The following is a 13,961-nucleotide window of genomic DNA, read 5'->3' on the forward strand; positions in this document are numbered from 1 at the left end:
CGTTTTGCGGTTTACTGCTTCATGTGTTTTATTTCATTTTATTTTGCCGTTAGGAATTTAATGGCAAAACACGTAGACTTTTAATAGGCTGCTTAATGTGCTCATCAAATCTTGTCTGGACTTCTTTCCATTTTACCTTTAAAATGAATGGACAGTATCCAGCCAATTCTCCTAGAGAATGTGTGGTTACAGACATTCTTAAAGACAGGTGGGTAATGGAAAGCTTGCAGCAATAATGGCTGACAAATGGTATAAAGACATGCAAAGTTAAATGATATCATGCTGAGGATGTATGGTTCTACCTCCAGGGATCATGAGGGACAGAGCACTTGCAGAAATTGATTTAGTGACTTTCCCCAATATTCTCTGCTTCTCTGTGTTTTCTAAATGCTGGCGAGCCATGTGAGAAGAGCTTTCATTGGAGGGCTTTGAGGAATTATCTGTACTGTCCACACTCTCGCTCCTTCCGTTTATGTGTTCTAAGTGCTCTGAGAAACTACTCACTGTTTAAGGATAAAAAGGACACACATATTAAACCAACTGCAGCTTGACAGGATGGAAATGTACTATTATTTTTGCCTAGAGACATGTAAGATTTATAGAAACAGAAAGTACTGCTAGGGTCTGCATCACAAGCCACAAAGTCACACATTGGTACTCTTACCAGTTAGAGACATTAAAAGTGTCCAAGTTTTAGTTCAGGGGCGGAACTAAGTCTCATGACAAAACATAAAGGTTGAATACCATTCATGTAGATCTTATACCTATCTAGCAGACTGAAAATAATATATTTATACATGGTCTTCAACATCCCTATGACAAACAGTCATCAATGCAACCTATACTAAAACGGCTGTCTGCAAATGACTTGAGCAGAAGTTTTACTCTTGTGTACGAAACATCCTTTTATTGCATCTGCCTGCCTGTTTTATTCATTATGGCTACATGGCAGTTGACTAAGGCTTTCAAGCAGAAAAGTCACAGCCCCTTGACGTTGGTCTCCATGCTCAGAGCCCTCCTTGGTCATATACAGGAAAACAAAAACAAACAAGCTCTGAGGCTCACATGACAGCTCAAAAGCCATAGCTAATTTTATGACAGTAGATTAGCGTTGTTGGTGGAAATGCTACTGTCATCCACCATCTCAGCAGGGATCAGCAGAGAAATTCCCTGCTGAGCAGACGGATCTGCTGGACGGAGTCTGCCCCATGTGAAAGGGGTCTAAGAAGCTTTGCAACAGATTCACAGAAATAATTTGCTAAACAAAACTGGGTGCAGTGAGGTATGGGGCCAATATTAGAACTAAGAGATATAAGGTTTACATACCATTTGTGATAGAAACTAGTGATATTAAATGGTTTAAAAAGAAACCAGCAGTTAGAAAGATTTAGGGGATGTCATTGCTCTCCTCCTCCTCCTAAAAAAAGCTAGTTGTCTTGCGGTCTTTTTTTTTTTTTTTTTTAAGAGCCTGAACATTAAAGGTATTGTAAAGGTTTGTTTTTATTTTCTAAATAGGTTCTTTTAAGCTTGTGCATTGTTGGATCACTAACCTTTTCCTTTGATTTCCCTTCTAAATGTTTTTTTTTTCTTTTATTTCTTTGTGTGAATTCCTCACTTCCTGTTCCTCCTCACTAAGCTGTTCTGGCTGACTAACCCCCAGCCAGACTGGCTTGGATGATGGGGGCAAGCTTACTGAGGAGGAACAGGAAGTGAGAAAATCAGACAAAGAAAAAAAGCATTTAGAAGGGAAATCGAAGGAAAAGGTAAGTGCACCAACAATGCACTAGCTTAAAGGAACCCATTTAGAAAATAAAAAACTAACCTTTACAACCCCTTTAAGGCTTCATGTACACTAGCAGCTCCTAAACTTGAGTTTAGGAGTTTGTACACATAGGCTTTTAGCAAAGTTTAGGAGCTGCCGCATTTAGGAGAGATTAAACCTCCCTCTCCTGAACACGGAGGAATCGTGTTTAGGATAGGAACGTCTTGACCGCCAGCAGCAGAAAAACACAAATCATGGCGAAATCCCAGTAAAAACACGATTTGTGTTTTTGCCATGGTCAGGGTAGGCATGTAGCCGAATTCAGGTTAGAAAGTTGGATTGCCTGATTTGCAGAGTTGTTCTGGGTCAGTGACTCAGAAAGCATTAAATTCATTAGAACAATATGAGAACTATTGTTTTTAGGAGGATGGGGTGCATGGTGGAAGCCTTCATATTCTGTCACCACAGTTTTTCTTTCTTTATAAAGGTCCAGTCCACTCACAAGTGGTATTTTAGCTAAATAGCCCATGGCTTCCTAACAAGTCTTAAACACTGCAACAGTGAGGTGAACTGGCTAGTTTCCCATCTTCATGCCCACCTGAGGTTTTTCAGTGTTACAGCTCTTTCTAATGCACTTTTCACAATAAAGAACAAATCCAACAGGGGGAGTGTAATAACCTCTAATAATGACTACAGCAGGTATGCAGAACCAGAAGCTCAACACAGAGATCTCACCAACAGAGACCATAAACGATACCAAACCACCAAGAGACCAAAAAAATGAAAATTTAGTTCTGGAGATGGACTGACCCTTTAGGGATCAATACAAAGATTTCTGAGTTAGAGAACTTTAAGGACATGAAAACACAAACTTTGTGCACTAATATTCCTTCATCTGCCTTATTTGAGTGAATAGAGGAATCTCTTCACGTTTTTTCATTCAGCCTGCCGGCTGAACAAAAAAAGAAAATATCTATATCCATCTATGGCCAGCTTTAACTTTCACTTACAGAGTTAAGAAGAGTTTTTGCTCCTGAATTTTAGAATTTATAAAAAAAGATATAAATAAATACATTTACAGGGATGGAGGCCTGTGGTAGTGTCTATCACATGCCTCATTCAAAGTCCCAACCCTATTCCCCCCTTTTGAATTTTAGAATTTATCCGTACTGACATAATGGTGGTATCATCAGTGTGGGTAAATTTACTTCTGTGCGTTTTAAAACAGTGAAAGAAATGTTGCCTATGATGGGGCATAACCAGGATTAAAAAACCCTTTACTTATTTCAATTTACAAATAAAAGCACACATAAAACATATTGCTAGGGATAGGAAACAAAAAATTGCTACGCTCAAAAAAATTACAGGTAACCTTCAGCCTAATACACTTGGTCTGCTTTCTTTTACAACTTGCAGGAAATGGCAGAATCCTCCAACTGTAGATTCTTGGAACTTTCACAGGTGAAAAACTACTACCCAATGAGTATTTGTACTTTATTTTAGTATTGTTAAAAAATTTAACTCCTGAAAAAATGAAGGCATTACCAAACCACGGTGCTGGTGGCAGTAGGTTGCTTTCCATCTGCTCTTTGTTCTTTTAATGACTGTTACTGAATAAATGTATACTGCATGTGTGGGGCCAGCATCAGGTACAATTTCCAATTATTTGAATTGCCCTAGAAAGCATCGATAAGGACATCCTAAACTCTGTATTGAAATGCACAAATGGGGAACATGCCCATTCACAAGTTACTATATTTACAAATTGCAATAACACCTTCAGAGGTCAGACAAATTAGAAGTCTGAGCTTCCAATCTGTATACCTATCCCTGTCATTGATCTAGAAAGCACTGAAACAGTTGGGCCGCCATTACATGCAGAGAACCAACATTGTTAGAAGAAGAGGTCAGCAGTTGCAGCTTCCATATGTTACTGCAGGTTTTCTTTAAAGGATATCTAAACCTAAGAACAAACTCTTATTTATTGCAGCTTACTAGTCTTCAGATGTGGTGGTTACATTAGTTTCTACTCTCAGGCACTTTCAGATTTTTTTTAGCAAGGACAGAAAATACCTGTTGATTTTGTCAAAAAATGCAGTGTCCTTGTCGCTTTCTGTTAGCTGAACTGGAAGCCTAAAACAAGGTTATCTTCCTTCTGTAAACTATAAATACCCCAACCCTCAGGGTAATTTAGATAAACAAAAGGCAGCCTGTGTGACAACCATGATTCCCTTGATAAAGTGGAATGAGTTAGCATAGCCACCCAGGGACAAAAAGATGAAATTGATGACTTGATTGATAAATATACATAAAGCTACTTTTAAATCACGATTGCACTTTATTCGCTATGCACTATTGGCATTATTTATGCGCGGGCACTATTGATAATATCATATTGGTTGTTTTGATTGTTATCACTTTATATTATGTAGTGGGTCGACCAAATTAACTTGCTTGGATGTAGGGATTGTGGCCCAGATTCGGATACATTTGCGTATATTTCGGCGGGTGTAGCGTATCTCAGATACACTATGCCGCCGTAACTTACAGCGGCAGGTCCCGTATTCAGAAAGAACTTGCGCTGTAAGTTACGGTGGCGTAGTGTAACTGGGCCGGCGTAAGCCCGCCTAATTCAAATGTGGAGGAGGTGGGCGTGTTTTATGTTAATTACTCGTGACCCCACGTAAATGACGCTTTTTACGAACGGCGCCTGCACCGTCCGTGAACGTATCCCAGTGTGCATGCTTCAAATTACGCCGCAAAGCCTCACTGGTTTTGACGTGAACGTAACTTATGCAAAGCCCTATTCGCGAACGACTTAAGCAAACGGCGCAAAATTCGACACTGGCCCGACGTCCATACTTAACATTGGCTATGCCTCATAGAGCAGGGGTAAATTTACGCTGGAAAAAGCCTTACGTAAACTCCGTAAAAAAATGCGCCGGGCGAACGTACGTTTCTGAATCGGCGTATCTACCCAATTTACATATTCTACGTGTAAATATACGGAAGCGCCACCTAGCGTCCAGCGTAAATATGCAACTAAGATACAACGACGTAAGAGACTTACGCCGGTCGGATCTTAGGGAAATCTATGCGTAACTGATTCTAAGAATCAGGCGCATAGATACGACCCCGCACACTCAGAGTTACGACGGCGTATCTGGAGATACGCCGTCGTAACACGTATCTGAATCCGGGCCTGTGTATTTAGGAGAGCTGCACTTCATTTATTCATCTGACAAAACAATGTCACTTTTTAAGTAAACTATGAATTCTAGCTACCGTATATAATTTTTAAAAGTCAGATACACAGCCTATGCACTCTAGAGAACACAAATTTGGTCTCCTCACCCAGACACGTAGCTCCGTCCTAGACTACCCTCCTGGCTTATCAAGGTAAGCAGTGGCTGTCTGCAAGCATTTACTGTAGAAATCTAGTACAGTGGAACCTCGGATTACGAGCATAATCCGCTCCAGGATAATGCTCGTAATCCAAAGTACTTGCATATCAAAGCAAGTTTCCCCACTGAAGTTAATGGAAACAAAAATAATTTGTTCCGCATTGACTTCAATGACATGCAATACTGCATGCAGCCAGAGGCGGGGGGCACCGGAGAGCCTCGGAAAAGGCCAAAAAGGCCCGAGGACACCTCGGCAAACCTTGGAAAGACTTAGTTCCTGAGATTTGCCAAGGTCATCCGTGCTGTCCTCGGGCCTTTTCGAATGGTGCCGATCTGCGACGTTCGGCTCTGCTCCGGCGCCCCCAACCTCAGGCCAAATGCGGTACTGAACACTGGTTTGGCCTGAATTGTGCTTGTTTTGCGAGAGAACACTCGCAAACTGAGTTACGATTTTTAAAAATACAGTGCTCATATAGCGAAATGCTTGTTAACCGCGTTACAATCCGAGGTTCCACTGTATTCGTTATTTTTGATGGATTAAAAATGTTAAGTGCAGCAATCCTGGACTGGAGATATATATATATGTTCTTTAAAAAGTTTCTTCACCTGTTTTTTAACTATTCTATTAATCATAAAAAAAGTTTGGAAACTTTTTCACCTATGAAAGTTTATTTTCAATTCATCAAAAATAACGAATACTGGATTTTTCCTTCGGGACGGCTTGATTGCACTGCACTGAGAAGCTAACTGATGTGCTATATACCGCACCAGTTTGGAATAATTGAATATATAAACACACACAATATATACACACTGGATCAGCCATAGCTTAATGATCAACCACCTTATATTCAGTATTTGTTTTTGCCACCAAAAACAGCCCTGACCCCTCAAGGCATGGACACCACTAGACCTCTGAAGGTATGCTGTTTCATCTAGCACCAAGGCATCAGTAGTAGAGCCTTTAAGTCCTGTGATTTGCAAGGTTATTCTTCCATGGTTCTGTCTGTTTTTTCTACTAAATCCCACTGATGCTTAAATGGATTGAGATTTGGAGAATTTGGAAGCCAAGTCAACACCTCAAACTACTTGCGGTGTTCCTCAGGCCATTCTTGAACCATTTTTGCAGTGTGGCAGGGTGAATTAGTCCACTGAAAGAGGCCACTTCCCATCAGGGAATACGGTTTCTATGAAGGGGTCAGCATCAATGTTTAGGTAGGTGGTACATGTCAAAGAATAAAAAAAAATGCCCACTTGCCCACTGTGGGAGCTTTGGGTGAGACAAGGGTATGGGCACCCTGACTGATGTGCGGCTACACAACAAACAGCGGTTCCAATTATTTTTGCTTTCAACACATCGACTTTATAGGTAACATTTACAATTACCTTGCTGCCTAACGTATCCCACTGACTTTCAGATGACATTGGAACGAGATAATCAAAGACAGTCACTTACCTGGTCAGAGGTATATCATTAAAACATATATATATATATTATAGGTTCCTTATAAGCAAAGTGCTGAATGATTAGTCAAGATGTAAATCTGTACACACCTGACACTGTGGAGCTGCTAATGCTGACAGGTGTAGAGAGGTCAGGGTCTTCCTGTGGTGAGTCTTCAGAAATAAGACCAGACTTGTCCCCTTCCTCCTGGGAATCTCCAGCATTGTGCTCATCTCGTTCTAGGTCAGAGGAGATGGCAAATTTTGGCAGCAGGCTGGTGCTGTTCCGTTGCTTGTGACTTTCACTGTCAGAAAAGGTCGATATTGAGAGCTGTTGCCTGTTGGAAACAGATTTAACATAATAAAAAAAATTCTATGTATTGAATTTAGAATTCAAAACTTTTGAAGAGTGTGCAACAGGGAAAAGCGTGATACTATTTTAAAATAGAAAACACATTTGATTGCTACAAGGTTATGACCAGCCACCATAACCCGATAAGGCATGGATTCCGCTACACCTCTGAAGGTATCCTGTGGTATCTGACACAAAACCATCAGTAGTAGATCCTGCAAGTTGTGAGGTGGTGCCATGGATTGGATGTTTTTTCCCAACACATCCCACAGATGCTCGATTGAATTTGATGAATTGAGATCTGGAGAATTTGGAGGTCAATTTATCACCTCAAACTTTTTGCTGTGTTCCCCAAACCAATGTTGCATTCATCAGACCAGGCCACCTTCTTCCATTGCTCCTGTGATCCAGTTCTGATGCCCATATGCCCTTTGTAGACACTTTTGGCTGTGGATATGGGTCAGCGTGGGCAATCTGACCATCTGCATCTACGCAGCCCCATACACAACAAACGGCAATGCACTGTGTATTCTGACACCTTTCTGCTGCATGTGTAGGACACCTTCATATAGGCTGGAAACAAATACAGTATGTGGACAAAATGAGGGGAATTTATTAAAACTGGAGCAGCAGTGCATGGCAACCAATCAAATTCTTTCATTTTCAAACCTTAACTGAACAGGCTGAAGATACAAGCTAATTGAAAACTATGTACAGCTGCTCTAGATTCTGATTGCTTCAGGGTTGATAAATTCCTGCCATTGTGTAATGGACATCTGAGAGAACATTTCTGCTTCTTCAACCGTCATGGGTATGAGTTTGCAGAGACGTACAAAAATTATTGACGGAGCCCTTCCAAATCCCTTTCGATATATAAAAGCAGGCCTTCTAAATGTAAGACTGGCTTGGCTCATTCAATATATTACACAATCACGGATATTTGAGACCTTGATTTAAGATGAATGGATGACGTGACAGAAACATGGAGGTTGCCATTTTTGACCTTCCTGTAAATGTGAGCTTTCCAATTGGTATGCTGATTCTCTGACTTAAAGCAGAAGTAAACCTCTGATTTGATCAATTCAAAAAACAGTTAACACTCCCGGCATGCCGGAAATGCTAGCTGTTCACATGTGTTGTGCTCTCAACCAAACTGTGAAACCATCCAATGGCTGGTGTCATAAAGGATCACATGTGCAGCATCATAGCAGTTGCAGAGTAAACAGAGGCTAAGATGGCAGCTTCAAAGACCTGGAAATATATGCAAATAAGAACTTCTGACTTTTCTTCTTCTTTTCTGGTCTACAGAAATCGTCAGTGACTCAAAACACTAAAGTTTTCCTTTTGGTCAGTAAAGCTGTCCTTCACAAAGGACTAATAAGGAGATATAAACGGTGCCTATAATAAATGTTTCATACTGACATGCAGCTACACTGAAGGTAATATCTGATAATGCATTTTTCATCATTTTGAATCTCCAAGTTTTGGCAAGTTTAATGTGAAATATGTTACTTTTACAAAAATATAAAATTGCACCTTTCTTATCCATCAGTTAGCATCTACTGATTTAATTTTTATTTATTTTTTTCATTTATGATACCTTTTGCTAGAGTTCAATCACTCATCTGTTATCCATCAGATTTTTCAGATCATACACATTGTCAATAGAAGACACTGTTCCCGAATATCCATAGCTCCCAACTATCCCCGATTTTGAGGAAAAGTCCTGCATTCCTTCTCAATGGTCTCCGATTGTCTGATCTATATAGTTGTGTATATGCACTATTTATCTGTCAAAAAGTGTTTCCCAGTGCTAAACCTTTGATCTGATTTCTAAATTGTCACATTTGTAAATTTTAAAAGCCAGCATAAATAAATAGTAGTGGTAAAAAAAAAGCACTTGTGGGTTTAAAGGGGTTGTAAAGGTTCGTCTTATTTTCTAAATAGGTTCCTTTAAGCTAGTGCATTGTTGGTTCACTTACCTTTTCCTTCCATTTCCCTTCTAAATGTTTTTTTTCTTTGTTTGAATTTCTCATTTCCTGTTTCTCCTCAGTAAGCTTTCCACCATCATCCGAGCGGTGGAAAGTCATTTAGAACAGCTTACTGAACACCTTACTGAGGAGAAACAGGAAGTGAAAAATTCAGACAAAGAAAACAAAGAAAAAAAAACATTTAGAAGGGAAATCGAAGGAAAAGGTAAGTGAATCAACAATGCACTAGCTTAAAGTAACCTATTTAGAAAGAAAAAAACGAACCTTTACAACCCCTTTAACCAATCTTTTTTTGTGTGTGTAATTCTCCTTTAAGGGGGCATACTACATACGTTGGCTAATAGGTGTCTCTTATTCCCATCTTAAATTGTTGGGAGGTATACCAATACCACTCTGAATATAGTAATAACTTCTCATTCCACTTACATCTCAGAATACTCAGAGCTCCAACTCAAAGATTCCACAGGAGGTAAATTTAAGCTCTTTGATTTTTCACTACTGTCGTCCTTTTCTTCCATTTTGTTCTGCATCAACTGGTCAATGCTGCTAAACACCTACAAATACATAAATACTATGCGTTATATGCCTGTGTTACTTTTTTTCATTAAATAAACAAAATTGGACATTTTTGTGCAATAATCAAATTTTTACAAACAACCGTGGGGTATCAAAGCTCCAAATCAGTCTGCCAAAATTGAAAACCTTTTTAATGCGAACATGGAGATACTGTAAATCATTGCAGAAGTTGCTGCATTGTACATGCAGATTTTACTTTTTTCCTCTAGGATGTGATGGTTTTGCAGCAAAGTCTCTTGTGTATATGTATTTGGGGAAGTCATAATTTGAAAGTGTCAATCTAATTACCCAACATACACTACTGTGCAAAAGTTTTAAGCAGGTGTGAAGAAATGCTGTATCTGAAGAATACTTTCAAAAATGTATATTTTAATGCACTTGGCAAGTAGGTTGTTTTAGACATCTTGGAGAACTAACCTCAGAGAATCTGTGGATGTAGGATGCCTCAAATCCTGTCTATTCATGTAATCCCAGAAAGACTCAATGATATTGAGATCAGGGCTCTATGGGGACCAAACCATTACTTCCAGGACTCTTGATTTTTGCTTGCATACTGAAGATCGCTGCTAATTGCATCGGCCTTATGTTTGGGGTTGTTGTCCTGTCTCAGAATGTAAGAGGAGGGAACAGCTATGTGGGCCCGCCTTCATGGGCTTGCTGTAGCCCCACCCCTTTCCCGCTCCAATTTTTTTTATAGGTTAATGTTGAGGTAATATAGATACATTTTTATGTTACCGTCTCTTTAAAAGCCGTGAGGTGAGATTTTAGCCAATTAAAAGCAGTGTGTATATATAGCAAATATATTGCGCTAAACTGTGATACTAAAGAAAATATAAATGTGATAATATCAGGCAGCCAGCACACCAATGGATTAGAGTACAAAATGATAAAGAAAAAATGCAGCGCCAGAAAATTAAAAATCAAAAGAATCCACCTGAGAAGGTGGATATCAATAAAGTGCGATCACATAAAGGAGATAAATCTCCATCTATTCCCCAGTGATAACAAACTAAATACAAAGATCATATATTGCTGGAAGAAATATATGAATAGTGAGTTGTCAACGATACTCTGGTGAACCAAATGAATCTCTAGACAAAAAACAAAAACAAATAAGTGTATAGTCCCAAGTGCATGTACAGGTGGTCCTTAAATTCTCATGGATGCAAACAGATATGTATTATCCCCTCTGTTGGAAAACATCACATTACAGCGTGCGTATGACGTCATTGCGCTTCCTTCGACGCCGCGTCGCCGTTTCTGAGAGGGGATGGGATCGTTCACGACGCTCGCGTCACCCCTCCAATAGAATGGTGGATGCAGGGCGGTGCTACCTATCCTCACCTCCTCTCATTCAGCAGAAAGGAGTGTGATGGACAGGAGGAGGCTCTATTCTTTTGGGCAAAGAAATTTGGCCTGCCTGGGAAGCTGTAGATATGTCACTTCCGGGGCGTGGAGCGCAAACAGAGCGGAAGTGGCATGGCGTGGAATGCACGCCAGCTGAGACAAGGTATGTGATGATGGTATCTCGTGTGGATGTTTGGGGGGACTATTTAAATGCGCTGGAGATGTGGGAGTCCAGTTCCTTGCCCCAGTTGAAGTCTGTGGAGACGAAACTGGTCGGGCTTACTGGACTCAGAGCAATATATGATCTTTGTATTTAGTTTGTTATCACTGGGGAATAGATGGAGATGTATCTCCTTTATGTGATCGCACTTTATTGATATCCACCTTCTCAGGTGGATTCTTTTGATTTTTAATTTTCTGGTGCTGCATTTTTTCTTTATCATTTTGTAATTAAAAGCAGTGGAAGGTTCTGGAAAACTCAGGGCCCTATAAATACTTCTGTCTGACAGGAAGTTTACAGTTTGTCAAGCCTTTAGCAAAAGAGCTACCCTCCCTTCCCTCCCTTGTCGTTGGCACTTATGTGGTATGATAGTCACCCTGGATTTCTAGGGGAGACTTTAATTTTATTTTAATATTTTATGGCTCGAGTTCTAATAACTGATCTTCTGGATAGATTTAATTTTACTGGAATATTTATGATTGACTAAAATAATTTGAAAATATTTTATTAATTTATTGCAAACCAATAAAGTGGCACGGTCAATATTTATGCCAATAGTTGTTCTGTGTGTTTTTTCTTATTTAAGTTATATGTTTTGGGGAATAATTACATTTATTCTTATAATTGTTTAATGTCTTGGGGCATGGGCTGCATGCAATCCCATACATTTGGGGCCAATCATATGCCTCCCTGATGGTATGGCAATGCTAAGGACATCATTGATCAGTTAATGTTGAGGACTGTAGATGCAATAGTCGGCCAAGGAAACTTAATGCAGCAGATGAAAAACATCATGCTTACTTCCCTTTGACATCTGAAGATGTCCAGCAGTGCCAAAATCACAGAACTGGCAGAAAAAAGTAGGACTCACATATACACATCTACTGTCTAGAGACGTCTGGCCAGAAGTGGAAGAACTGTGGCCAAAAAGCTATACCTCTGATGTGGAAACAAGTCTAAGCGACTCAACTATGCATGGAAACATAGGAACTGGGGTGCAGAAAAACAGCAGCAGGTGCTCTGGACTTATGAGTAAAAATCTGAAAAATTTGGCCGTTGTAGGAGGCAGTGTGGTTTGGCGAAGGGCTGGAGAGCGATACAATAATAAGTGTTTATAGGCAACAATGAAGCATGAAGGTTCTTTGCAAGTTTGGGGCTGGATTTCTGCAAGTGGGGTTGGAGTTGGTCAGGATCAATGGTGTTCTCAATGCTGAGAAATGCAGTCAGATAATTATCATGCCATACAATCAGGGAGGCATGTGATTGGTCCCAAATGTATTCTGCAGTGGGACGACCCCAAACATACAGCCAATTAGCCAGATTCAGGTAAACGTGCCTAACTTTAGGCAGGCGTAGCGTATCTCATATACGCTACGCCACCGTAAGTTAGAGAGGCAAGTACAGTATTCACAAACAACTTGCGTCCTAAGTTATGGTGGCATAGTGTAAATGTGCCGGCGTAAGCGCGCTTTACCCAAATGTGGAAGAGGTGGGCGTTTTTTCTGTAAATTAAGCTTGACCCCCAAGTAAATGACGTTTTGAACGAACGGCGCATGCGCCGTCCGTGGACGTAACCCAGTGCGCATGCTCCAAATTACGCCGCAAAGACTCATTGGTTTCGACGTGAACGTAAATGACGGCCAGCCCCATTCACGGACGACTTACGCAAACGACGTAAAACGTGAAAAATTTGACGCGGTTCCGACGTCCATACTTAACATTGGCGGCGCCATCTTTTTGGTGGTTTATCTTTACGCCTGAAAATGCCTTACGTAAACGGCGTATCTTTACTGCGACGGGCAAGCGTGCATACGTTCGTGAATAGGCGTATCTCGCCGATTTACGTATTCTAGGCGTAAATCAGCGTACACACCCCTAGCGGCCAGCGTAAATAGACAGCTAAGATATACGACGGCACCGGCAGTCGTATCTTAGCAACATTTAAGCGTATCTCAATTTGAGAATACGCTTAAAAATACAACGGCGCAGATTCGGAGTTACGACGGCGTATCTACTGATACGCTATCGTATCTCTACCTGAATCTGGCTAAATGTCTTTAAAAACTATCTTCACCATAAAGAGGCACAATGAGTCCTGGAAGTGGGCCCTGATCTCAACATAATTGGGTCTGTCTGGGATTACACAAAGAGGCAGCCTACATCCACAAAAGATCTGTGGTTAGTTCTTCAAAATGTTTGTAACAGCCTACCTGCAGAGTTCCTTCAAAAACCGTGTGCAACAGTACTAAGAATTTATGCTGTTTTGAAGGCAAAGGGCGGTCACACCAAATATGGATTTATCTTCTATTTACTTTGCATTTTGTGAACTGATAAAAAGAAACTATTAACACTCTGAAAGCATTCTTTGTTTACAGAATTTTCTCACACCTGCTTAACACTTTTGAACAGTACTGTGAATATGCCCATCAGGTAGTTGGGAAAGCCCTATATTAATACATTATTGAAAGCACCCCGGTATCTCTATCCTTCCCTATATGTTTTGCAATCTATACACAGAGAAATTGGTGCCAAAACATTATTAGCATTAATTGTTATAGCCAGTTTTGTGTTTTTTCACTTATCTGTGGTTGGGTAGACTTCGCTAGAGAGCTCTGCCCATCTTTAAAGAACATAAAATGTCTTTGAAGGTGAGCTTGAGGATAGCAGTGGCCCTCTCAGGGCATATTAGGCAACATACATTTGTAGGATGGAGCATTTAAAAGCTGACTTCTAATCAGTGTATTATTTGTGTTGATTTTCTTGTTTTGGGTTAGAACAGACAAAAACCTGAAATAGGTTTAAGCCTTTTTTGCTAAGGCACCTTTCACACAGATGCCTCCATGAAGCTGAATCCGCTTGCTCAGCG

The 13,961-nt window shown here is 40.3% G+C and overlaps 1 protein-coding gene across 6 annotated transcripts in view; it reads right to left on the reverse strand.

The window, feature by feature from the left end:
- The window catches only part of MAST4 (microtubule associated serine/threonine kinase family member 4), a 742,993-nt gene that overhangs the window by 17,621 nt on the left and 711,411 nt on the right, over positions 1-13,961 (reverse strand). For 5 of the 6 annotated variants that reach the window (XM_040339978.1, XM_040339995.1, XM_040340024.1 and 2 more), the window contains 3 exons: positions 9,379-9,506; positions 6,721-6,947; positions 303-503 (listed from right to left, as the gene is read on the reverse strand). In XM_040339978.1, coding sequence (XP_040195912.1) covers positions 303-503; positions 6,721-6,947; positions 9,379-9,506 — 556 coding nt within the window. The remainder of the gene's footprint in view (positions 1-302; positions 504-6,720; positions 6,948-9,378; positions 9,507-13,961) is intronic. The other variant, XM_040339988.1, reaches the window with a different exon arrangement.

The sequence above is a fragment of the Rana temporaria genome, chromosome 1 (genome assembly GCF_905171775.1).
Source record: "Rana temporaria chromosome 1, aRanTem1.1, whole genome shotgun sequence".
Classification (NCBI taxonomy): Eukaryota; Metazoa; Chordata; class Amphibia; order Anura; family Ranidae; genus Rana; species Rana temporaria.